The sequence below is a fragment of the Erinaceus europaeus genome, chromosome 12 (genome assembly GCF_950295315.1).
Source record: "Erinaceus europaeus chromosome 12, mEriEur2.1, whole genome shotgun sequence".
Classification (NCBI taxonomy): Eukaryota; Metazoa; Chordata; class Mammalia; order Eulipotyphla; family Erinaceidae; genus Erinaceus; species Erinaceus europaeus.
Window position 1 is genome coordinate 43629974 of NC_080173.1, and position 26972 is coordinate 43656945.

At 42.7% G+C, this 26972-nt stretch overlaps 2 protein-coding genes across 5 annotated transcripts in view; one reads left to right on the plus strand and one right to left on the minus strand.

The window, feature by feature from the left end:
- The window catches only part of NMT1 (N-myristoyltransferase 1), a 48084-nt gene extending 23855 nt beyond the window's left edge, over nt 1–24229 (minus strand). The window contains exons 1-2 of the mRNA XM_007535733.2: nt 24064–24229; nt 2906–3014 (exon numbers count right to left, since the gene is read on the minus strand). Of these exons, the coding sequence (XP_007535795.1) occupies nt 2906–3014; nt 24064–24194 (240 nt within the window). The 5' untranslated portion in view covers nt 24195–24229. The remainder of the gene's footprint in view (nt 1–2905; nt 3015–24063) is intronic.
- A 223-nt stretch (nt 24230–24452) lies between these two features.
- The window catches only part of DCAKD (dephospho-CoA kinase domain containing), a 44728-nt gene continuing 42208 nt past the window's right edge, over nt 24453–26972 (plus strand). The window contains exon 1 of one of the 4 annotated variants that reach the window (XM_060203371.1): nt 24453–24473. The gene's annotated coding sequence lies outside the window, so the exon portion shown is untranslated. Of the gene's footprint in view, nt 24474–24510; nt 24657–26972 lie in introns of those variants that run through there. The other 3 variants (XM_007535734.3, XM_060203368.1, XM_016193714.2) reach the window with 3 other exon arrangements.

A 26972-nucleotide genomic window follows, 5' to 3' on the forward strand; every position in this document is an offset into this window, starting at 1 on the left:
CTTGAACCTGGATCCTTATGCATTATAATGTGAGCGCTTAACCAGGTGCACCACCAACTGACCCCTCTACATTCCCTTTCCTCCTTGATTTCTGTCTGTATCCTATAAAGAAATAAAATTTTTTAAAAATAAATATTTATTCTTTTTTGTTGCCCTTGTTGTATTATTACTGTTGTTGTTATTGTTGTTGGATAGGACAGAGAGAAATGGAGAAGAGGGGAAGACAGAGGGGGGTTGAGAAAGAGAGACACCTGCAGACCTGCTTCACCGCTTGTGAAGCGAGTCCCCTGCAGGTGGGGAGAAATAAAATATTTTTTATAAAAATTGTATGTGATTTCAAATTTGCCTCTCATGCTATGTTTTCTTTCTAAATTCTCTATATTGAATTGCCCTTCATTTAGAGGAAACTATAAAGACCATCAAATGTTTTATTAAAATTTTCAAATTTCAGGGGCTGGGCAGTGGTACACCTGGTTGGTTAAGCACACATAGCACTAAGCACAAGGACCCATGCAAGTGTGCGGGTTTGAGCCCCAGCTCCCCACCTGCAGGGGAGATTCTTCACAAGCAGTGAAGCAGGTCTGCAGGTATCTTTTTCCCCTCTCTTAATTTATTTCTGTTCTATAGAATGAAAAGAAAAAAAAAAGGTCACTAGGAGTGGTTGATTCATAGTGCTGCACCGAACTCCAGCATTAACCCTGGAAAAAGACCAATTTTTACAAATTTCAAAATGATCCATTTTGTTGTAGACTTGAGCTAAATTTCCCTGCAATCATCTGAATATCCACCACCCACCCTTAGGCAATCAAAACAAAAATCTCAAAGCCAAGGCATAAGTTTGGGTTAGAACTTCTGAGAGTCAGGTGGTGGCACATCTGGTTGAGCACACGTTACCATGCCTCCAGTCCCCACCTCCAGGAAGGAAGCTTCATGAATAGTAAAGCAGTGATGCAGGTGTTTCTCTTTCTCTATCTCCCCCTTCCCTCTCAATTTCTCTGTCTTGGCTGTGAGGGTGATCTGGCTGCAACATCTGTCACCCCACTAAACACCAGGGTTGATTTGGCTGGCTAGGCGGGTATCCCCTTCCTCCCTCACAGCTCCATGTGAAGCTTGCTCCCGAAGCTGCACACTTGGTCTAAGAGGACAGCCTTCCCCGAATAGAGACGGACCGGTCTTCGGTCAAAGGTATACGAATAGCTGTGCTCCCCTGCTAGAACCTCCAAAACAAGCTCTTAATTTCTCTGTCTCTATCCAAAGCAAAGGAGGAAAAAAAAAATCCAACTTTCTGATTGAACAACTTACATAAGACACCCTTCCAGCTCTAAAATAGTCTACTTTTTTTTTCTTTTCCCTTTTGTTGTCCTTGTTGTTTATCGTCGTCGTAGTTATTATTATCATTGTTGTTTGATAGGACCAAGAGAAATGGAGAGAGGAGGGGAAGACAGAGAGAGGGAGAGAAAGATAGACACCTGCAGACCTGCTTCACCAGCTGTGAACTGACTCCCCTGCAGGTGGGGAGCCGGGGGCTCAAACCGGGATCCTGATTGCTGGTCTGTGTGCTTTCTGCCATGTGCACTTAACTCGTTGCATCACTGCCCGGCTCCCGAGAGACTACTTCTACAAGCTATCTTTTAAGACTGTTAGAGGTTTAGGGTAAATTTAAAAGGAGAGCCTGGCAAGAGGAGGCTTTTTTTTTTCATAGTGATTTGATAATTCAAATAATAAAAAATCATTTAAAGCTATGCCTCAACAAGATATAAGATTCACATTGAAAAAAAAAAATCATCTGAGGGGGTGTGGGTAGATAGCATAATGGTTATGCAAAGAGACTCTCATGCCTGAGGCTGGCTCCAAAGTCTCAGATTCAGTCCCCTGCACCACCACAAGCCAGAGCTGAACAGTACACTGGTGAAAACCAACCAAACAAACAAACAAAAAACAAAAGCAAGAAAATCATCTGAGACATGAAGTAAAAGTATGGATGTATTAGAATAAGACTGGATTTCCCATGAGGCTTGTAAAACTGTTCCAGAAGCATCTAAAAGAGATAGATACAATTTCAGTTTCCATAGCAGCCACTTACCTGAATACCTACTTTCTTTATATAATGTTGTCTTATTTAAAAAGTGAGACAGCCCTTACCCTTTTCTCTGGGTTTTATGTCAGTTTTATGTTGTAAGCTCTAGGCCCGTGGTTCTCAACTAGGGGAATTCAGAAAAAGGAGTCTTGTTTTTCATTATTCCTGCATTTCATTATGGCATTAGGAAAATGCTTATTGTCTCTTACCTTAAATAGAGTAGGCCCAAAATAATAATAATAAAAAAAGAATAGGCCTTGGGGGTGGGGAGGTGACATACCCAGTTGAGTGTACGTTACCTCTGGGGCAATGACCTAGGTTCAAGCCCATGGCTTCCACCCTGCAGGGAAAGCTTCACAAGTGGTGAAGCAGTATTGCTGGTGTTTGTCTCTTACCCTATCTTCCTCTTCTCTCTAGATTCCTGTCTCTATTCCTACCCCCATCAAAAAAAAAAAAAAAAAAAAAAGCCTTTTAGTCTCTCGGTGGTGGGGATATCAGATAGAAAGGCCAAGAACCACTGCTCTAGGCAACAGGAACTGTTACAACTTTAAAGTACAATGGCACCTGGCACAGCACCACATGCAGTTATATACCTAGAAATTCTGAGGGGCACTATGCTCAGGAGTCAATGTCTAACCTGCTGTGTCTTTAAAGATACGATAGCAGTTTCATCACCTAGATCTAGGGCAGTAGAGGGATCCAACACCTCCATCTTGAAGTAACACCAGTGGATACTGTCAATCTAGATTGTTCCTATATATTTGTCACAAGGCTTTCTCATCTGAAAAAGTGATTTTTGGTCATAAGAAAACAGAACTTCCTTGTTACCTTTACAGGCTGATCCTGGGCTGAGTCTGCCTCATTGCCTTTCTCTTTCTTCTTCTTCTGTTTCTTTTTCTTCTTTTTGGCTCCAGTGTCATTGGCTGGACTCAAACCTCTAGAAGGCAAAAGAAAGAGTGATGCAAGGTTTTTCTTTTTTTGTTTTTGTTTTCGATCATGTTTTGAGCTACACTGACAAAGAGCTTTCTGTGGAATCAGACCTTCTTTAATGAAGCCTGTTGACTTCTGAAACAAATCAGAAAATCTGGATCCCCAGAAGAGGCACTTGGAAGACAGTAAACACAACTTTCTGTTCTTGCTGCCATCAGCTTTGAGGGAGGGAGTATTGTGCAAGGAAAGTTCTATTTGCTTTAAATAACCTTTTTTTCAATTGTGTGTGTTTATTTCCCTTCGGCTGCAAGTTTGCCAGTACCAAAGTCAAATGAGAATAGCTAACACAGCATTCATACCATCAATACTTTCTTAGTCATGAATTTTAAAGAATAAGAACTGAAGATGGCCTTTTGGGAGACCCTTCTACATGCCTACCCCTACCCTCTTGATTCATTATGTTTGCAATGGGATCTAAAACACAATGCAATATTGGAAAGGAAGAAGAAAAGGGGCCAGGCAGTGGAGCACCTGGTTAAGTGCTCACATCACAGTGCGCAAGGACCCAGGTTCAAGCTCCTGGTCCCCACCTGCAGTGGGGAAGCTTCTTAAGTGGTGAAGCAGGGCTGCAGGTGTCTCTCTCCTCTTCCCCTCTCAATTTCTCTCTGTCTCTATCCAATAATAAATAAATAAATAAATAAATTTTTAAAAAAGGAAGGAGAAAAAGGTCATTTAACATTGCTTCTATGTCCAGAAACAATCATAAGCAATGCCTCAACCAGCTTGCAGGACTGAGGACCACCATCAGCAGAATCAGAATGGGTGATCACCAGAGGCTAAACCTGCCACTAAGGATCCTAGGGAAACAAAAGTGAAACACCTTGCCTCAAAGAGATTAAACAGAACATGTGTGAACAAGCTAGCAGCAACAGGGCCGGGTGGCAGTGCACCTGGTTGAGCGCACAAGTTACAATGTGCAAGGACCCAGACCCAGGTTAAGCCCCTGGTTTCCACCTGCAAGGGGAAGCTTCCTAAGTGGTAAATGAGTACTGCAGGTGTTTCTGTCTCTCTCTCCCTCTAATTTTCCCCTACCTCTCAATTCCTGGCTGTCTCTATTTAATAAATAAAGATTAAGAAAAAAAAAAAAACCTAGCAGGGATTTCCTCAAGTCACTGTCCCTCTGCATGATATATTCAATAACTACCATAACAGGAGTTTCTGAGTCACATTTTAGTTTCCTATAGTACTTTTTCCCATTTTTTTGTGATTAATAGCAGGTTATAAGACTATAAGATTACAGCATATAGTTCCACATCACACCCACCTATAGTATTTTACTCATTTTCTGTACTTAAAAAATTTTTATTTATTTTTTATTTATTTTCCCTTTTGTTGCCCTTGTTGTCTTTTTATTGTTGTTGTAGTTATTATTGTTGTTGTCAATGTTAGATAGGACAGAGAGAAATGGAGAGAGGAGGGGAAGACAGAGAAGGTGAGACAAAGAAAGACACCTGCAGACCTGCTTCACCGCCTGTGGAGCGACTCCCCTGCAGGTGGGGAGCTGGGGGCTCGAACCGGGATCCTAAAGCCGGTCCTTGCACTTTGCGCCGCCTGCGCTTAACCCGCTGCGCTACAGCCCGAATCCCCATTCTATGTACTTTTAAAATTATTTTTTGTTATTTATTTTATTTACTTATTATTGGATAGACAGAGAGAATTGAGAGGGGAAGGGATGACAGAACCTCTCAATTTTTTCAAAAATAAGTACATCTTTAAAAATATAATAAGGGTAGGGGACCAAAGTAAAAACCCTGTGGTGAGGGGTAGACATGCAGCTTCCTGGGACAGTGGGGGGTGGGAGTGGGTGGGAGGGATGGGTCACAGTCTTTTGGTGGTGGGAATGGTGTTTATGTACACTCCTAGCAAAATGTAGACATATAAATCAGTAGTTAATTAATATGAGAGGGAGAAAATCAGTTGTATGTCTCAAAGTTTCTCAAAACACAAACTGAATCTTTTTAATATATAGGCTGTGTATTTGATATGCGGACTCTCTCAAAAGCCTAGACCAAGAAGATTAGAAGCATCCAATAGCACAGCTATATACAAGATACTGGATACTGTACAGCAAACCATAACAAAAGGACTTTTCAAAGTTAACCCAATTACCAAATAATGTGATGATAACATTAACTATCGATTGTCTTTTTGAACCCTAAGACAGCAGGAACCTCACATCTCCACTATAGAGCCCCTACTTCCCCCAGTCCTGGAACCCTTAGATAGGGCCCACTTTCCCGTATGCGTCTCCCAATCCATACCAAATAATACTGCATCCACCGATCACAACCTAACCAACGCAACGATTGCCACCTCAACATGCTTCACCTCAGACTGTGTCCAGAGACTTCACGTGTGGAATGACAACCCTTCAGCTTCATTACTCGGGTGAGACCTTTCCTTTTATAGTACACTCTAATTTCATCTCAGGTGGTTCACCTTCTAACAAAGTCCCATAACCTAGATATACACCAGTTTCTGTGAGAGAGAGCTTATGTGCACACGTATCCATAAACTATTGCAAAATATATACCTGAAAGCAGGATTACACTAGAGTTTGCAGTGAGTATCTCCCTAACACTTCCTCTCCACTATTCCAAGCTTGGGATCCATGATTGCTCAACAAATTGTTTGGCTTCGTATGTTAACACTCTTTTCAATCACCAGGTTCCAGATGCCACCAGGATGCTGGCCAGGCTTCCCTGGATTGAAGACCCCACCAATATGTCCTGGAGCTCAGCTTCCCCAGACACACCTTACTAGGGAAAGAGAGAGGCAGACTGGGAGTATGGACCGACCAGTCAACGCCCATGTTCAACGGGGAAGCAATTACAGAAGCCAGACCTTCTACCTTCTGCAACCCTCAATGACCCTGGGTCCATGCTCCCAGAGGGCTAGAGAATGGGAAAGCTATCATGGGAGGGGGTGGGTTAAGGAGATTGGGTGGTGGGAATTATGTGGAGTTGTACCCCTCCTACCTTATGGTTTTGTTCGTTAATCCTTTCTTAAATAAAAAATTAAAAAATATATATATATAATAAGGGGCTAGGGAGACAGCATAATGGTTGTACAAAAGACTTTCATGCCTGAGGCTATGAGGTCCCAGTTTCAACCCCCAACACCACCATAAACCGGAGCTGAGCTGAGCAGTGCTCTACTCTCTCTAGTAAATATATTAAAATAATAACAATAATAGAGCTTCACCACTTGTGAATCCTCCCCCCACCCCACCGCAAGTGGGGACCAGGGGCTTGAACGAGTCCTTGTGCACTATAATGTGTATGCTGAACCAGGTGCGCCACTGCTTGGCCCCCTTTTAAAATTCTTTAAAAAATACTTGTTTATTTATTGGATAGAGAGGGGAAGGGGGAGGGAGGAGGGAGAAAGATTGGCAACTACAGTATTGCTTCACCACTCAGGAAGCTTCTCCTTGCTGATGGGTACTAGGGGGCCTGAACCTGGCTCTTTGTATATTGTAATAGGTTTGCTTTACTAGGTACGTCACCACCAAGCCCCTCACTTTCTGTACTGCATAAAATACATTTTCTATACCATCACAGTAAAACTATTTAAACTGTATTTTGTAATTTAGAAAACTTTTATGAACTTAGAATGATTTGTATTATTATAAATAGTAATTACTGCATAGCAAGTCAACTCTGTAGGCAGAAATAACTACAAGATGCCTATTGCTGGTATACAATGTCTTCAGATTTATCCATTCTTTTTTTTTAAAGATTTTATTTATTCATGAAAAAGATAGGTGGAGAGAGAGAGAGAGTGGTCCGGGAGGTGGTGCAGTGGATAAAGCATTGAGTTCTCACCATGAGGTCCTTAGTTCGATCCCTGGCAGCACATGTACCAGAGTGATGTCTGGTTCTTTCTCTCTCTCTCTCTTTTAGAATTTATTTATCTATTTATTCATGAGAAAGACAGGAGGAGAGAAAGAACCAGACATCACTCTGGTACATGTGCTGCCAGGGATTGAACTCAGGACCTCACATTTGAGTGTCCAACACCTTAACCACTGTCCCACCTCCCAACCACTTATCTCTTATCCAGACTTCATGGCCTTACACTTGGACTAGTCACCTCTGACCACCTTCCTGCAATATGCTAACCTCTATACAGCTGAGGGCTTCACTTCTGTGAAAAAGATTTCCATATGTCCACATACACACACCCTGACCCCTTGAAGCTTTTAGTGCTAGTAGTTTCTTCTTTTTCTTCTTCTTCCTCCTCTTCTTCTTCTTCTACTTCATCTAATTATCTTTATTTATTTATTGGATAGAGACAGCCAGAAATCAAGAGGGAAGAGGGTGGTAGGGATGAAGAAAGACAGAGAGACACCTATAACACTGCTTCACCACTTGCAAAGTTTTCCCCCTACAAGTAGGGACCAGGGATTTGAATTCAGGTCCTTGTGCATTGTAAACATGTGTGCTTAACCAGGTGCACCACCACCCGGCCCCAGTGCTAATAGTTTCGTAGAGGTTATCATGTCCAATTTCTCTCAGGCACATCACCCTTAATGATCATCTAGCTCATCCATTCTTTGCTCCTCCTGCTATAGAGTATATGTCTGCCTTCATCTGGCCAGGCCTCTCACAGGTCCCTGCCAAAGTCAGGAAGTTACAGTAAAGGCTAGAGACTACTTTAGTTCACGTTTAAATCATGAAGTCTGAACACAATTACATCTCTGAGACATTGTATTAATGAGACACATTCAAAGGAGGTCTCGAAACTTTACATCAGGCTCAACCTGACGCTGTTGACTGGCTATGGAAGAAGGGCAAACGCTAGAAGAAGAAGAAGAATGAGACACAGAAGGCATAACATGAAGGGAAGTCAGATAAATTTCAGAGGGAATAAGATGAAGTCCTTAAAACAACAATGCCAGTTAAACCCCTAAAGCCATAGAGAACAACAATCATAGTCACTGATGGCCTGGATCACTTTTCCTTCTGAGAGACTCAATGTTGTTACCACACACATATGATCCTCTACAGCCTATGAAGGCTATGTGGTTTTCTTTCTTTCCTCTGTGTGTGTGTGTGTGTGTGTGTGTGCGCGCACGTTTCTCACACATTCAACATTATTTGTTAATGAAGGTCAAAATTTCTATGTTCAAACAAACCCTATGGATGGTGTTCTGCAATGTCAGGGCTAGGGAAGAACATGGAATATGAAGCTCAGTGCTTATTTCTAGAGCTAATGGCAGTATCAGGGTATGAGTGGGTGGGAGGGAAGAACAAATGAGCAGACGCACAGCAGGAACAGAGAGCGTCCAGACAACACCAAGACCTGACCACCCACAAATAGTGAGGAGCCACAACAGTGGCCCTCTTCTCAATCCTACTGGATGACAAAATCCACTTAGAGGAATGCGGTTGAAGGACAGAAAGCCTGACATACTGATGGAGCACAAGCTAACACACCAGTACTGGGTCTCTCTCAGAATTATCTAGCTGAACCTATTATACACAGAAAAAGAACCAAAACTCAGAAACCTGAACTGGTGGGGACAGGCAGTAGTAGCACAGCAGGTTAAGTGCACGTGTTTCAAAGAGCAAGGACTGGCATGAGGATCCTGCTTTGAGCTACTGCAGGGGAGTCACTTCACAGGCAGTGAAACAGGTCTGCTTCTATCTTTCTCTCCTTCTCTCTGTCTTCCCCTCCTCTCTCCATTTCTCTCTGTCCTACCCAACAATGAAGACGACATCAACAACAACAATAATTACTACAACAATAAAACAAGGGCAACAAAAGGGAAAATAAATAAGAAAGAGGGAGTCAGGCAGTAGCGCAGCAGGTTAAGCGCAAGTGGCATGAAGCGCAAGGACCGGCGTAAGGATCCAGGTTTGAGCCCCCGGCTCCCCACCTGCATGGGAGTCGTCTCACAAGCTGTGAAGCAGGTCTGCAGGTGTCTATCTTTCTCTCCCCCTCTCTGTCTCCCCTCCACTCTCCATTTCTCTCTGTCCTATCCAACGATAGCAACAACAATAATAATAACCACAACAATAATAAAACAACAAGGGCAACAAAAGGGGGAAAATGGTCTCTAGGAGCAGTGGATTCGTGGTGCAGGCACCGAGCCTCCACAATAACCCTGGAGGCTAAAATAAATAAATAAATAAGAAAGAAAGCTGAACTTGTTAGCACCTAACCACTGATAACCAGGGACAAGCCACCAATCTCTTTTTTTATAAATGACTTTTAAAATTATCTTTATTTATTGGATAGAAACAGCCAGAAATTGGGGTGGTGGGGGAGGGGGGAAAATGACAGAGAAACACCTGCAGCAACTGCTTCACCACTCACAAAGCTTTTCCCCTTGCAGGTGGGGAGCCAGAGCTTGAACCCAGGTCATTGTACATTGTAACACATGCACTCAACCAGGTGCACCACCAGCTGGCGCTCAAAGCCACAGCTCTCTAAAGGCTCGGACCACTCCTTCCCAATCAGTCTTATTCCTTGGGAGAACTTACCTGAAAACCCTCCAAAGCCAAAAGAACAGCTTCCTCACACAGAGCCCTAAAGCAAAGGTTTGTTTTTGCAAGAAAAGACAGTAAAAATACAAGGAGTTTTATTTGGAAAGGTGGGAGTACAGAACTTTGGTGGTGGGTATGATGTGCAACTATATCCTGTAATCTTTTTTTAAAAAATATTTATTTATTCCCTTTTGTTGCCCTTGTTTTATTGTTGTAGTCATCATTATTATTGATGTCATTATTGTTGGATAGGACAGAGAGAACTAGAGAAAGGAGGGGAAGACAGAGAGGGGGAGAGAAAGATAGACACCTGCAGACCTGTTTCACCACTTGTGAAGCGATTCCCCTGCAGGTCGGGAACAGGGGGCTCGAACCAGGATCCTTACACCAATCCTTGCGCTTTGCGCCATATGCGCTTAACCCACTGCATTACTTCCTGACTCCCTATATCTTGTAATCTTACAATCTTTTAAATCACTATTAATTACAATAAATAAATATGTAAATACAACAGATTTCATTTTTTTTAAAGTCTTTTCTGATTGCCCTTTCACTGATATCTACTTCTCTTAAGATAATGATCACTCCCCCATAGGACCTTGCCCTCAACTTGGGTCAACAATGGTAGAGAATGTTCCATCCTCCGAAGGGATGATGGACAACATACTCTATGCTACACTTGAGGAAGATGGATCGATACTGGGGCAGCAGGGAATGTTCCTACTCATGACCACAGAATGTGAGCTCAGATCTAGAGGGATGCAGAGGTCACACAGGCTCATAAGCTAATTATGGGCCCCAGATCACATCAAATCGATGGGGTTTACAGTCAACAATATTTATACACCTTTCCCATATCGGGGAGCTACTCTCTTCCCTGATGCAGCTTTCTGGTAACTCTCCCAGTCATGACATCATCTCCCCAGACAATAACTTGGATCCACCTGCATATCAGATTTCAGGCTCATGCAAAAAAAAAAAAAAAAAAAAAAAAACCTAGTATAGCTACAAGCCCTTTAAAATATAACTAAATATGCCTACTAGCTATCTACAAAATGGAGGACCCCCCCAACACTTCATCTGCTGCACTATTCCAGCCTTTAGGTCCATGATTGTTCAACAATTTGTTTGGCTTTGTATGTTAACTCTCTTTCAGCCTCCAGGTTCCAGATGCTAGCAGGATGTGACCAGACTTCCCAGGACAGACAATACCACCAATGTGTCTTGGAGCTCCGCTTCCCCAGAGCCCTTTGCCCCTAGGGAAATAGAGAGACAGGCTGGGAGTATGGATCAACTTGTCAACGCCCATGTTCAGCAGGGAAGCAATTACAGAAGCCAGACATTCCACCTTCTGCATCCCACAATGATCACACTTCCAGAGGGTTAAAGAATAGGAAAGCTATCAGGGGAGGGGATGGGATATGGAGTTCTGGTGGTGGGAATTGTGTGAAGTTGTATCCCTCTTATCCTATGGTTTTGTCAATGTTTCCTTTTTATAAATAAAAAAAAAAAAATTTTAAAGGGGGGGTTGGGCGGTAGCACAGTGGGTTACCTGCACGTGGCGCAAAGTGCAAGGACCGGCATAAGAATCCCGGTTCGAGTCCCCAGCTTCCCACCTGCAGGGGAGTCGCTTCACAGGCAGTGAAGCAGGTCTGCAGGTGTCTCTCTCTCCCCCTCGCTGTCTTCCCCTCCTCTCTCCATTTCTTTCTGTCCTATCCAACAACGAATGACATCAACAACAACAATAGCCACAAGACTACAACAAAAAGGGCAACAAAAGGGGAAAAAGAAAAAAAATGACCTCCAGGAGCAGTGGATTCATGGTGCAAGAACTAAGCCCCAACAATAACCCTGGAGGCAAAAAAATAAAATAAGATTATTATCACTCAGTTACTTTATATATAATGTGTTGCTTCTGGGTGGGGGAGATAGCACAATGGCTGTGCAAACAGACTCTAATGCCTGAGGCTCTAAGGTCCCAGTTTCAGTTCCCCATACCACAGTAAGCTAGAGCCAAACAGTGCTCTGGTAAAAATAAATAAATAAGGGAGTCGGGCAGTAGTGCAGCGGGTTAAGCGCACGTGGCACAAAGCCCAAGGACCAGCATAAGGATCCCGGTTTGAGCCCCCGGCTCCCCACCTGTAGGGGAGTCGCTTCACAGGCGGTGAAGCAGGTCTGCAGGTGTCTGTCTTTCTCCTTCCCTCTCTGTCTTCCCCTCCTCTCTCCACTTCTCTCTGTTCTATCCAACAATGACAACATCAACAACAATAAAACAACAAGGGCAACAAAAGGGAATAAATAAAGAAAAAATTAAAATAAATAAAATCTTTATAATGTGTTGCCTCCCGGTTTCCCAATGAAATTAAAATTTAAGTCCACCTCCAGTTGTGCTAAACAGAGTTAAAATATCTGACTGACACTTTACAGGCATAGGAATCTAAAATAAAATACTGAAGGACAGCGAAACATCTTCAGGAATGTTCCTCCACTGCAGCTGTACCAATACTTCATAAAAGTAGTGGAAATGCTCTGCTCTTTTGAGCCACTGCTTGAGATTTTAAATTGTCTCTCTCATTCAAGTATCAGCTTTCTCAAGCTTTATCTTCTCCCTCCTTAAGACCTGCCTATTCCTATTAGAGTCAAAAACAAACAAATCAAAATAAAAACTCCTCTGTAATCTTTCAAGAGGTGTGCCTGAGGTTCTGAGGTGTCAGGTTCAACCCCCCACTCCCAAACTACCATAAGCCACACACATTTAGTTTTGATTATAAGAAAAGAGTTGAAAAAATAAAATTCACAACTGTTTGGTCAGTTTTCCCCCTTCTTTTTTTCTTTATTTGCTACAACAGAGAGACATAGAAAAGGGAGGGGGAGAGAGGAGAAAAAGACATCTGCAATACTTGCTTCACCACTTCTGAAGCTCCTCCCCACCATAAGTGGGGAGCAGGGGCTCAAACCTGGGTCCTTGTGCATGGTAATGTGTGTGCTTAACCAGGTGTGTCACTCTCTGGCTCCCATTATTTTCTACTCCTCAAAGTGGAAAGTTACTGCTTTGGGCTTAAATTCAAGGTTTTCTTCCCCCAGAGAAAGTAAATAAATACCTTCTGAAGGATGTGTACCAAGACCTGACTCCCCACCCACACGAAAAGAATTAATGTTGCTCAAATAGACAGCCTGCATCATCACCTGCTGGATCAAACAGACTGACGACGTCAGTGTTTCAATGTTATGGTCGAAGGAACCTAGTAATGACACCTCCAAGAAACTTCCCCAGAATCTGTGATCAGATTTTTTTTTTTTTACCAGAGCACTGCTCAATTCCAGTTTATGGTGGTGCAGGGGCTTGAACCTGGGGCTTCAAAGCCTCAGGCATGAGATTTTGCATAACCATTATGCTATCTACCCTTCCCCCCCCCATTTTTTTAACTTACTTGTTGAGTAGAGACAGAAATCAAGAGGAAAGGGGGAAAAATAAAGAAGGTAAGAAAGACACTAACAACACTGCCCATGAAACTTCACCCCTGAAGGTGGGGACTGGGGCCTTGAGCCCAGATCTTTGTGCATGGTAACACACATACTCAACCAGGTGTACAACACCTGGTCCCTCCTTTTTTCTTTTCTTAATACCCCCTTTCTTGGGCCAGGTGATATCGCAGAGGGGTAAGTGCACATGGCACGAAGTTCATGGACCAGCGTAAGAATCCCGGTTAGAGCCCCCAGCTCCCTACCTGCGGGTGTGTGTGTATCCATTTCCCCCCCCCCCCCCCCCCCCCCCCCCCGTCTTCCAGTCCTCTCTCATTTTCTCTCTGTCCTATTCAACAACAAATGACAGCAAATAACAACAAACAAGGGCAACAAAATGGAAAAATGAGCCTCCAGGAGCAGTGGATTTGTAGTGCAGCCCCAGCAATAAACCTGGAGGCAAAAAAAAAAAAAAAAAAAAAGAATTCCCCTTTCTTCCTTCCCCTAGAGCACTGCTTAGTTATGGCATATGGTGGTACAGGGGTGGGGTATTAAACATGGGACTCTAGAGACTCAGGCATTATAGTCTCTTTGCATAACCATTATGCTATCTCCTTTGCCGTCTAGTATGCTTTTAATTCTAGGTTTAGAAATTAGGATACTAACTTCAATAGCAATGAATTCTCAATATAAAACTCCCCAATCAGGCCAAGTCAATCTCTTTAAAATTTTCCCAACAGTCACAATTTATAAGACATGCTAGCCAAACCCAATAAATCAAGTAAATAGCATTGCGTAGTGGAGGCTTAAACATAGAACAAGACAAGCCAGAAAGGTTCGATTAAGTAAATGCTGCACATATGTCTGGTTTTGGTGAGGTCAATATAATGCCAAATAAATTATAATAATTTAATGACTAAATAAAAGAAAAAAAAATAAAATTAAACTTCAGGAAAATATAATGTGCAAAAAAAAAAAAAAATCCCAGAACAAATCATAGCTTTGAATTATGAGATAACTTTTTAAAAATTTTATTTATTTTCCCTTTTGTTGCCTTTTTTAAAATCGTTTTTATAGTTTTTATAGTCGTTGTTGGATAGGACAGAGAGAAATGGAGAGAGGAGGGGAAGACAGAGAGGGGGAGAGAAAGATAGACACCTGCAGACCTGCTTCACCGCCTGTGAAGCGACTCCCCTGCAGGTGGGGAGCCGGGGTTCGAACAAGGATCCTTATGCTGGTCCTTGTGCTTTGCACCACCTGCGCTTAACCCGCTGCGCTACAGCCCGACTCCCATGAGAAAAAAAAAAGAAAAGAAAAGAAAAGAAATTAGGATACTGGGGCCAGGTGGTGGCGCATCTGGTTGAGCGCACATGTTACAATGCACAAGGACCCAGGTTTGAGCCCCCGGCCCGCACCTGCAGGGGGAAAGCTTTGCAAGTGGTGAAGCAGGGCTGCAGGTGTCTCTCTGTCACTCCCCCTCACTATTTCCCCCTTCCCTCTCAATTTCTGGCTGTCTCTATCCAATAAATAAATAAAGATTAAAAAAAATTTTTTTTTAATTAGGATACCTATGGCAAGTCAACTTGTTCACAAGGTCTGATAGTATGTTTCCCTAATAAGCCTATTAGAACATGGAAAGCACAAAGAGGGGGCAAATGAAGTGGCATTTACAAAGTGCCTAGGTGGAAACCACATGGCATGAATCAGCTGTCTTTCCTCTACTGCTGGGACTTAATGACCACTTTACACAATGCCCTAAACTCTGCCAATCCCCACTGATCAGATACATATAATATTCATGAACTCGGGAGTCGGGCGGTGGCGCAGCAGGTTAAGCGCACGTGGCGCAAAGCGCAGGGACCGGTGTAAGGATCCCGGTTCGAGCCCCCGGCTCCCCACCTGCAGAGGGGTCACTTCTCAAGTGGTGACACAGGTCTGCAGGTGTCTATCTTTCCTCCTCTCTCCATTTCTCTCCATCCTATCCAACAATAATATCAACTACAACAAGGCAACAACAAAATGGGAAAAATAGCCCCCAGGAGCAGTGGATTCGTAGTGCAGGACGAGACCCAACAATAACCCTGGAGGCAAACAAAAAAATCTTAACTAATCTCCAGAGTAACAGAGCAGGAAGGAAAAAGACATTCCTTATGAAAGTGTTCTTGGCTCAAGGTCTACCAGTATCTTAATGCTATCAATGACATCTAGAAATAAAATTCCAAAAGAATCCTGGGAACAAAACAGTCTTTTAAAAGTTCTTTCCTGTTCCAAAATACCCAGATAAACTTTGTTACCCCAAATTAAAATCTACTGCCAACTGATAAGATTTATTCTTTAGTGATACTTTAAAAGTCTTCCACCAGGAGTGGAAGTAGCAAGCACAAAGTGCAAGGACTGGCGTAAGGATCCTGGTTTGAGCCCCTGGCTCCCCACCTGCAGGGGAGTCACAGGTGTCTATCTTTCTCTCCCCCTCTCTGTCTTCCCCTCCTCTCTCCATTTCTCTGGGTCCTATCTAACAACGACAACATGAACAACAACAATGAAAAACAACAAGGGCAACAAAAAGGGAAAATAAATAATTATAAAAAAAACTAAAAAAAGCCACTAAAACAAACAAGTAAATTAAACTACATAAATCAATCACGAACTGCAGGGGGAAGAAGCATAAAGATTATCTCAGTTGGCTCCCCACCTGCAGGGGGTCACTCCACAAGTGGTAAAGCAGGACTGCAGATGTCTTTCTCTCCTCCTCTCTCCATTTCTCTCTGTCCTATCCAGAAACAACAATATCAATAACAACAACAATAATAATTACAACAATAAAACAACAAGGGCAACAAAAGACAATAAATAAATATTTTTAAAAAAAGATTATCTCAGTATGGCCCTCAGCTGTTCGGGGTGACACGTCACACAAATGTTTGCATATGTGGGGGATATACTACCTCCTTTTCTCTAATAGAATTTTTTAAAAAAACGATGCAGCCTGGGAAGTGACACAGTGGGTTCATAAAAACAAAGAGTTGATGGGTACAGGCAGATAACTCACCTGTAGAACATACACATTACCATGTGCAAGTATCCAGGTTTGAGTTCGGGATTGACATGTGGGAACACCTACACAAGACAAGTTTCATGAGCAGTGGAGCAGTGTTGTGGTATTCTCCTCTATAACTCACCTCCTATGGGGGGGGGGCTTGAGGAAGGGAAATGGTCACAGGGATCAGAGGAGTCATGCAGGTACTGAACCCCAGCAATAACCCTGGTGGTAAAAAAAACAAGGGAGAAAAATGGGCAGTTGGTAGATAGCATAATGGTTATGCAAAGAGACTCTCATGTCTGAGGCCCTGAAGTCCCAGGTCCAGTCCCCCAGACCACCATCAGCCAGAGCTGAGCAGTGCCCTGGTATAAAAAAAAAGGGGGGGGGGACTGGTGGTGGCGTACCTGGTTAAGTGCACGTTACAATGCGCAAGGACCCAGGTTCGAGCCCCTGGTCCCCACCTACAGGAGGAAAGCTTTGCGAGAGGTGAAGTAGTGGTTGCAGGTGTCTCTTTGTCTCTCTCCCTCTTTAGCACCCTCTTGATTTCTGGCTGTCTCTATCCAATAAATAAAGATAGTAAAAAAAAAAAAAAAAATCAAAAAAAAAAAAGTGTGGTAGATGGGTGGGAGGAACTGACAGAAAGGAAAATTATAGTGGTCCGGGAGGTGGAATAGTGGATAAAGCATTGGACTGTCAAGTGTGAGGTCCTGAGTTCAATCCCTGGCAGCACATGTACCAGAGTAATGTCTCGTTTTTTTCTATCTTTCCCATGAATAAATAAATTCTTTTTTTTAAAAAAGAAAATTATAGGGGATCAGGTGGTAGCACAGGTTAAGTGCACATGGCGAGAAGCACAAGGACCAGCATAAGGATCCCGGCTCAAGGCCCCAGCTCCCCACCTGCAGGTCACTTCACAGGTGGTGAAGGTCTGCAGGTGTCTATCTTTCTCTCCTCTCTCAATTTCTCTCTGTCCTATCCAACAACAAAAGCAACGACAACAATAATAATAATAACAAGGGCAACACATGGGAAAAAATGGCCTCCAGGAACAGTGGAGTGGATTTGTAGTGCAGGCACTGAGCCCCAGCAATAACCCTGGAGGCAAAAAAAGGAAAAGAAAAGGAAAGAAAAGAGATGAAAAGAAAGTTATGGGGCCTGATAGTGCAGTGGTTATGTGAAAAAAACATTCATGCCTGAGGCTTTGAGGTCCCAGATTCAATCCCCAGAACTAGCAAAAACCTAAATCAAAGCTGAGCAGTGCTCTGGTTGGGAATAAAACAAAACAACTTTGGTGTATTGTACCAAAGTAAAAGACTCTGGAATAGGTGGGGGGGAGAGTACAGGCCCAAAAAGTATGACAGAGGGCCTAGTGGGGGTTGTATTGCTATGTGGAAAACTGAGAAATGTTATGCATGTACAAACTATTGTATTTACTTGAGAAACACATGAAAAAATGCTCCAAGTCTCTGTCAGAGAAATGCAAATAAAGATAATAATGAGATACCACTTCACTCCTGTGAGAATGTCATACATCAGAAAAGGTAACAGCAGCAAATGCTGGAGAGGTTATGCAGTCAAAGGAACCCTCCTGCACTGCTGGTGGGAATGTAAATTGGTCCAACCTCTGTGGAGAACAGTCTGGAGAACTCTCAGAAGGCTAGAAATGGACCTACCCTATGATCCTGCAATTCATCTCCTGGGGATATATCCTAAGGAACCCAACATATCCATCCAAAAAGATCTGTGTACACATATGTTCTTGGCAGCACAATTTGTAATAGCCAAAACCTGGAAGCAACCCAGGTGCCCAGCAACAGATGAGTGGCTGAGCAAGTTGTGGTATATATACACAATGGAATACTACTCAGTTGTAAAAACTGGTGACTTCACCGTTTTCAGCCGATCTTGGATGGACCTTGAAAAATTCATGTTAAGTGAAATAAGTCAGAAACAGAAGGATGAATATGGGATGATCTCACTCTCAGGCAGAAGTTGAAAAACAAGATCAGGAAAAAAAAAGCCAAAACACAAGTAGAACCTGAAATGGAATTGGCGTATCTCACCAAGGTAAAAGACTCTGGGGTGGGGGTGGGTGGGTGGGGAGAATACAGGTCTAAGAAAGATGACAGAGGACCTAGTGGGGGTTGTATTGTTAAATGGGAAACTGGGGAATGTTATGCATGTACAAACTATTGTATTTACTGTTGAATGTAAAACATTAATTCCCCAATTAAAAAAAAACTACTGTATTTACTATCAACTGTAAAACATTAATCCTTCAATAAAGAAATAAAAAAACCCTATATACATACATATATGTAACTGTGCATGTACATATAAATGTGCACAGGGGGCCAGGCAGTAGCACTATGGGTTAAGCACACATGGCATGAAACACAAGGGCCAGCACAAGGACCCAGGTTCAAGCCCCCGGCTCCGGTGAAGCAGGTCTGTAGGTGTCTATCTTTCCTCCTCTCTGTCTTCCCCTCCTCTTTCAATTTCTCTCTGTCCTGTCCAGCAACAATAACAATTAAGAATAAGGGCAACAAAATGGAAAAAAAAGCCTCCAGGGGCAGTGGATTTGTAGTGCAGGCACCAAGCCCCAGCAATAACCCTGTAGGCAAGATAACAGTAATAATATCAACAAAAAGGGAATAAATATATAAAAATAATAATAATAAATAAATCTGCACATGTATGTTTATATGTATATGTGATGTCTATAGTAACCATTTAATTATGGCCAAAAAAAAAAAGTGACCAGAAAAGTAAAAAAAATAAAAACAAGCTTGTGGTCCGGGAGGTGGCACAGTGGATAAAGTGCTTGACTCTCAAGTGTGAGGTCCTGAGTTCAAGCCCCAGCAGCACATGTACCAGAGTGATGTCTGGTTCTTTCTCTCTCTCTCCTCCTATCTATCTTTCTCAACAATAAATAAATAAAATCTTTAAAAAAACAAATAAACAGAAAACAAGCTTACACACAAAGGAGGGAAAAAGAAAGAACAATAAGAAAAAAGAAGTTAGCGGGGACCAGGTATTGCTATACCAGAGATAAGTGCGTATATTACCATGTGAAAGGACCAGGGTTCAAGCCCTTGCTTCCCACCAGGTCTGGAGGTGTCTATCTTTCTCTCTCCTCCATCTTCTCTTCTTCCTCCTCTTTCAATTTCTCTTTGCCTTACCAATAAAACAGAAAAAAAAAAAAGGCCACTGGGAGTGGTGGTGGATATGTAGTGCTGGCACCAGGCCCCGGTGATAATCCCAGTGGAATAAAATAAGATAAAGAAGTAAATAACAGAAACTAGCAGAGCTGCAGTCCCTATTATTCTAGTGCAAGAACATAACTCATTTCATTATGATAAAGCACTAAAGCACATCCTGAAAGGTCTAATGGAATGTATCATTACTTTTAACGCATACTGTACATTAGCATCATAACACTCAAATGAGATATTCCCCTGCATCACTTTCAGTGAAAACACTTTAAACATACATATAACTTCAAGAAGCCAAAAGAGCACAGTGAACTTCCATGTCAAAGTGAGGAATCCTTGACTCCTATAGGTTCACAAAATTGTAGCAAAACGTACAAGTGAAAATATGACACCTTTCCTCTTAATGAGAAGAAATGCAGCTTCACTAACATTAGGCTGGGAACTTGCCTACTATGTCCAAGGAATCCCAAAGACAAAGCCTATTCTCAACACATTTTACCATCAGGTGAGGTACAGTCTAAACAGGTATCTTCTGACTACTGATATGATAAATTGGGATGCATTGGATCAACCTTCTCGTGGTGCATCCCGTGAGTACCCATTCATTGGGGAAACTGACGATCCTTCCTAGCCGACTGAATCCACATGGATCCCAGTCACTTTCAAAGCCAGCAACAAGCAGCTCCTGACAGCTTTCTACCTGACGCTGTTGACTGGCTATGGAAGAAGGGCAAACGCTAGAAGAAGAAGATATGATAAAGACTACAAAAAAAGGGGACAAGTGGTGGCACAACTGGTTAAGCGCACACATTACAGTGCGCAAGGACCCAGGTTCAGGCTACAAAAAATAATGTGATAAGCACATTAAGCATGTGTACAGGGAAGATAAGCACAAATAGGCAGAAGGTAGAAAGTTGTATTGCAGATGTTTTAGCATTTAATCTCTACAACTGGAATGTTAAGTAACTTTTTTTTTTTCAACCAGAGCACTGTTCAGCTCTGGCTTATGGTGGTGGGGGTGGGGCAGGGGAGTGGGGATTAAACCTGGGACTTCAGAGCCTTGAGGCTCATGGGAGTCTCTCTGCATAACCATTATGCTCTTTCCTCAGTAAATAAATATTAAATAATAATAGGGCCAGGAAGTCGTGCACCAGGTAAAGTGCACTGTTGCTACACACAAGGACCTGGGTTCAAGCCCTGGGTTTCCTGCAGTGAGGAAACTTTGAAAGAGGTAGAACAGTGCTTCAGGTGTCTATCCATCTCTCCTCTCTATTGCTTTCTGTTTCTATCAGGAAAGAAAGACAGAAAAGAGTGGTCTGGGAGGTGGCACAGTGATAAGGTTTTGAACTCTCAAGCATGGGGTCCCAAGTTCGATCCCCGCAACACATGTGCCAGAGTGATGTCTGGTTCTTTCTCTCTCCTCCTATCTTTCTCATAAATAAATAAAATCCTTTAAAAGAAAGAAAGAAAAGGTGTTTTAGGAAGTGGTGCAGTGCATTCTCAAGCATGAGGTTCTGAGTTCAATCCCTGGCAGCACATGTATCAGAGTGAAGTCTGATTCTTTCTCTATAATGCATAAGTAAAATGTAAAAAAGAAAGAAAGAAAGAAAGAAAGAAAGAAAGAAAGAAAGAAAGAAAGACCGCTCAATGGAGAACAGTGGATTCACTGTGTAGGTAAAGCCCCAATGATAACTCTGTTGGCAAAAAAAAAGAGAGAGAGAAAAAAAACCCTATGTAACAAGAGTAAACTTATAAATCTATTTCTCTAATAAAAATAATGAAATAAGAGTCTGATTGGTGGCACAGTGGACAGTGTTGGACTCTCAAGCATGAGATCGTGAGAGTTGGATCGCAAATATACCATGTACCAGAAGATGATTATGCCACATCCCTTCCCCCATAAATAAATAAATTTAAAATAAATGAGAGCAGTAGTAGATAGCATAATGATTCTGCAAAAAGTCTTTCATGCTTGAGTCTCCTAAGTCCCAGGTTCAATCCCTCTAACTACCATAAGCCACAGTTGAGCTCTGGTAAAAATAAATGCCTGGGGAGTCAGGCAGCAGCGCAGTGGGTTAAGTGCAGTTGGTGCAAAGCGCAAGGACCGGCATAAGGATCCAGGTTCAAGCCCCTGGCTCCCAACCTGCAGGGGAGTCGCTTCACAAGCCGTGAAGCAGGTCTGCAAGTGTCTATCTTTCTCTCTCCCTCTGTCTTCCCCATCTCTCTCCATTTCTCTCTGTCTTATCTGACAACAACAATAACTACAACAATAAAACATCAAGGGCAACAAAAGGGAATAAATAATTAAAAAAAAAAGAAAGAGCTTTAAAAAAATTAAAATAAATGCCTGAGGCTCCCAAGTCTCAGGTTCATCCCCCCTGCCTCCCCCACCCCCCTTACAGTACCACCATAAGCTAGAGCTGAGCAGTGCTCTGGCTTAAAAAAAAAAAAAAAAAAGGATGAGGGTACATAACATAATGGTTACACAAAGAGGCTCTACTCTGATGCCTGAGGTTCCTTAGTCCCAGGTTCAATTCCTCGTACCACACCATAAACCAGAGCTGAACAGTGCTCTGGTTAAAAAATAAATAAGTAATTTGTTTTTAATTTTTTGCCTCCAGGGTTATTGCTGGGGCTTGGTGCCTGCACCATGAATTCTCTGCTCTTGGAGGCCACTTTGCCCATTTTTGTTGCCCCTGTTGTTTTTATTGTTATTGTTGTTATCGTTGTTGGATAGAACAGAGAGAAATCGAGAGAGGAGGGGAAGACAGACAGGGGGAGAGAAAGATAAGACACCTGCAGACCTACTTCACTGCCTGTGAAGAGACTCCCCTGCAGGTGGGGAGTTGGGGGCTCCAACTGGGATCCTTATGCAGGTCCTTTCGCTTTGTACCATGTGCTACTGCCCAGCCCCATTTTTTTAAAAATTTGAAAAAATAAACAAAACACGGAGCTTTCTGCCAGACAGCTTTGCAAAATGATAAATAGATTACAATGAACAAAACCAATTAAGGAACTATAGGAGAGCAGGGGTGGGTGGAGAAGCTATAGAGGTCTGAAAGGTTGGTTGCACAGTGGATAAAGCCTGGAATTCTCAAGCATGAGGTTTAACACCCTCCTCACACACACATCCTATGTGCTAAAGTGATTCTCTGGTTCTCTTTCCCTTTCTTTCTCTCATCAACAAATATATAAATCGCAGAGCAACTGTTTAGCAGAGAAAGATATAAGCAATCATACAGTCAAAGAGTCATGCTTTCACTTCTGAAATTACTTTCTCATTTGGTAACTCTCATCTGTAACAGGGACCTCAGAAGGGCTGCACTTTCCCTTCTGTTTCTTTTTCCTCTTTCTGAGTTCTTGCATTCTTAGGCATCTCTAAATTCAAACAAATTTTTTTATTACATTAGATTTGTGTGCAAATGAGGCTTATCAAACTAAAACTGAAAGCTTTTTTTCTTCTACATTCTTGTGATTTTTACTGCTGATCAAAATGAACTTATAAAGTCCAGATTTTTAATCTAAGAAATCAACATGTGTCTCCAGAGGTGGTACTCCAGGTGAAATACTGGACTCTCAAGCATGAGGTCCATTGTTTGATCCCAGGCAGTACATGTGCAAGGGTGATGCTCTGATATGTGCACACGCCTGGCTCACATGTGCATGCTTGCCCTTCCCCTCCCCAATATGGTTACTGTAAACCAATTAATTCTTCATTCTCCCACTTCTACAAGGTAATACGACTCTTTTTTTTTTTTAATGTTCAAATGTTCTTTCTAGCTTTATCTCCAGGACAACCAACTAAGACCGCAAATGACAAGATAACTTTGAAAGTCACACTATCATGGACTGAGTCAGATATACATATAAAACAGTCTACGATTAAAGACACAACTAAATATAGATATAATATAGATAGAGTTTCAGCACTAGTCACTGTAACAATTGAAGAAAGAGGGCTGGTAAGAGTGTGGTTAACCAGAGTAAAACTGTTTTAGGAAAAAGAGCTCAAAGTTCAATCATCTGATGCCCCCATCTGCCTCGTCTTCCCCACTAGGAACAAGTCATTACTAGTTAGGAAAAACCTAAAGTACAGGGGATGTATCAAACTCACGTGTAAATATTGTCCAAGAAGGACTATCACTCAAACTTTTGAAATGTGAGGTTACTTAGCAAAGTTAGCAGAAGATGCCGGAAGGCTTAATTACATATTGTTCAGGTAACTCAGGAATTATTTTGAGCAACGGGCACCATATACATCAAAACATCACACGGTAATTACAGTTTATAAGGTAAGTTTATATTTTGGGATCCCCTGGTAGTGAGTGATATTTCACAACATAATTATAGTTCGGATAGCCTGATTAATTCTTTCACAGAAACTGAACTGCAACAAAATGTTTTATTATTCGTTTATTGCTAATCACGTAGTTCATACACCTCTACACATCCTTTTTGAACTATACTGTTATCGACTGACCCGTATTGTGCTACCATAAACCACATTACAAAGAGCTCTTTCGCCGGATGCGCCTGAAGCTCACAAGTGGAACATTACACAGAACTTTTATATAATAAAAGTATTGAAGGTCTCTGGCCCTTCATACATCCAGTATCCACCCTTGCTAAATGACAAAGACAGCAACCAATCAGCAAGCAGGATCTCAATACCTCAGCCAATAAGAGCATGGAGGTGGGGTTACACTAAGCTCCCGGTGACTTCCCCGCACCCGAGACCCAGGGGTTGTGGGAAACTGTACGGGAACTGTACTCCGAGGATCTCGTTACCCCCGGTTGTAGCTGTTGTCCTCCTCGTTCTCGCAATCGCTGCAATGTTCATGGCCGTTTCCATTCCCTTCCATCATCTGCGGCAGCGGAGGTGCCGGCGGCTTCACTGCTGTCTCACTCTCGTCCGCCATCTTGAGTTGCGAGAGCCGGCCTCCGCGCCTCGCTACATGGGGGCTTCCTATTGGACGAGGGGAACCTGCGCTATCTTCTGGGTTTTGTAGTTTTTGTGGCAAACGGAGCACAGGCTAGGAGTAATTCATTCTCTGGGGCGGGGCGGGGGCGGGGCGACGAGAACGAAGTGGACTACACTACCCAGAAGTCATGAGGGGAGGCTGTCCTGGGCGGGACCTACACCGTCCGAAGAGGCCAAGACGTTGGTCCTTGCTATCAGGATTGACGGGGCCCCCAAGGTTGGTCGAGTGGACCCTCTCAGGACCGAGTGGCTGCAAGGCATGCTGGGAATTGTAGTTCCATCTGGATTTAGGGTTTCGGGTGTGGAGGCTCCAAAACCCAAGGTTTGACCTCAATCTACCCTTTCCCGAGCTGTAGATGAGCCGTTATTGGCTGCCGTTAAGGACCGTTGCTATTCCTGGGTGAGTAAGAGGGCCTGAGGCCTGCGGGTACGACCCACTGGAAATCGGAATGCTCCGGGCTTTCCTGCACGAAGCCGGGCTAGCTTCTGGCCGCCATCCATACTTGGCACACTCTGGGAAGCCCTTGGTCTTTGGCAGTTCTAGGTCTCCTTCGTGAGATACGATGAATTGTGGTGTATGGAGCACTGCTTCTGAGCCAGGAGACCCGCCTGTTCAGTCAGGCCTTGCTGCTTCCAGGCCTCCAGGTACTAGTCTCCACGAAGCTCTTCTGCACACATTGCTCTTCTCATTGTGCACGTTAGCTCTCCACAATTACTCACAGTTACTCTGTGGTGAAGCTCCTTGTACCTCTCATTTCAACAGACTGTGGGAGCTATTCTCACTTTCCTCAGGTGAAGAGATGTATTGTGTGTGTGTGTGTGTGTGTGTGTGTGTGTGTGTGTGTGTGTGTGTGTGTAAATTGCACAGTCACATAACGAATAACTGACAAAAATCAGTATGCAGCTCTGGATCTGCCTGCTCTTAGAGCCACTGAGTTCTTTTACTGTAAAAACAAACCCATTGTCTGGTGCATCTACTGAAGGAAATGAGTTATTAGAAGGTAATTCAGACATTTTGATTTTTTTTTTTAGCTTTCACCAAATATTTAAATTCTTTTAGTCTGAATATTCTCAGCTGAGTTTTGAGATTGCCCATAGACATGGTTCCCATTCCCCCCCCCCCTTTTTTTTTTTACCAGAGCATTGCTCAGCTCTGGCTTGTGGTGGTGCAGGGGATTGAACCTGGGATTTTGGAGCCTCGGGAATGAAAGTCTCCAAATTAGGCTATCTCCCCCACCCTTGGTTCCCATTAAAGATTCCCCTTCTGGAGGCCAGGAGGTAGCACACCTGGTTAAGTGCACACATTACAGTGCACAGGGACGCAGGTTCAAGCTCCCGGCCCCCCACCTGCAGGGGGAAAGCAGGGCTGCAGGTGTCTCTCAGTCTCTTTCACTCTGCCTCCTCTCCACCTCTTCTCAATTTCTCTGTGTCTATCCAATAATAAATAAATAATACATATTTTTAAAAAGAATTTATTTATTCATAAGAAAAATAGGAGAGAGACAACCAGATATCACCCTCACACATGTGCTGCCAGGAATTGAACTTTGAGACCTCATGGTTGAGAGTCCAATGCTATATCCACTGCGCCACCTCCTGGACCACATAAAATATAATTTTAAAAAATTAAGAAAACAAAAAAAAGCAAGATTTCCTTTTGAATAGGTTTGAGGTGAGTAGAGAAAGATAAGTTGCATCATCAGAGAGCTCCATGGCCAAAAAAGGACATGAACTTTGCTTTTGTGAAACTCAACATGGGAAGAGGCATAGGATATGAGAAAAACAGCTCCTGTCTGGCTCAGGGAAACAAAAGTATATATAGTTAGCTCCACTTGGAGCTAACTATAGTCAATCCTGTTTTCTAGCTGTATCAGGAACTGAAGTAAATATGACCCAAAGCAGTAAATAATGCTCTGTCATTTATATCTGACTTTGGAAAGCAGTCAAATATGCCTATTCAAGGTGAGAGCTATCACCCACACTTGTCTCCCCAGGACCAAGACTACTGTCAACTCGATACCATAAATGCAGTTACCTGGAAAGAGGAGATCAGACATATTAAAATAAAGCCTTGGCCTGGGGAGATAGCATAATGGTTATGCAAAAAGACTTTCATGACTGAAGCACCAAAGGTCCCAGGTTCAGTCCTCAGTATCAACAAAAAGCCAAAGTTGAGCAGTGCTCTGGGGAAAGAAAGGAAAGAAGGGAGGGAGGGAAGGAGGAAGGGAAAGAAATGCCTTATCTGTTGCCCCCGGCTCTCCACCTGCAGGGGAGTCGCTTCACAGGTCTGCAGGTGTCTGTCTTTCTCTCCCCCTCTCTGTCTTCCCCTCCTCTCTCCATTTCTCTCTGTCCTATCCAACAACAACAATAATGGCTACAACAACAAAACAACAAGGGCAACAAAAGGGAATTAAAAAAAAAACTTAAGAAAAAAGAAATGCCTTATGTGAATTCAATCTAATTTTTTTTTTTTTTTAATTTAACAAGAGAGATTTAGAAAGAAAGATACAGAGAGACCAGGGTACTGCTTAACTCTGATCTGTGGTGGTACTGGAGTTTGAATCTGGGAGCACAGAACCTTAGGCATGAAAATTTTTGTATAACAATTACTCTTATCTCTCCAACTCCTAAATGTAATTTTTATAATTCTTAACCTACTATAGCTTATGTAACATGGTAGAATAGACATGGAATAAGAATAGGAGAAAACTGTGCT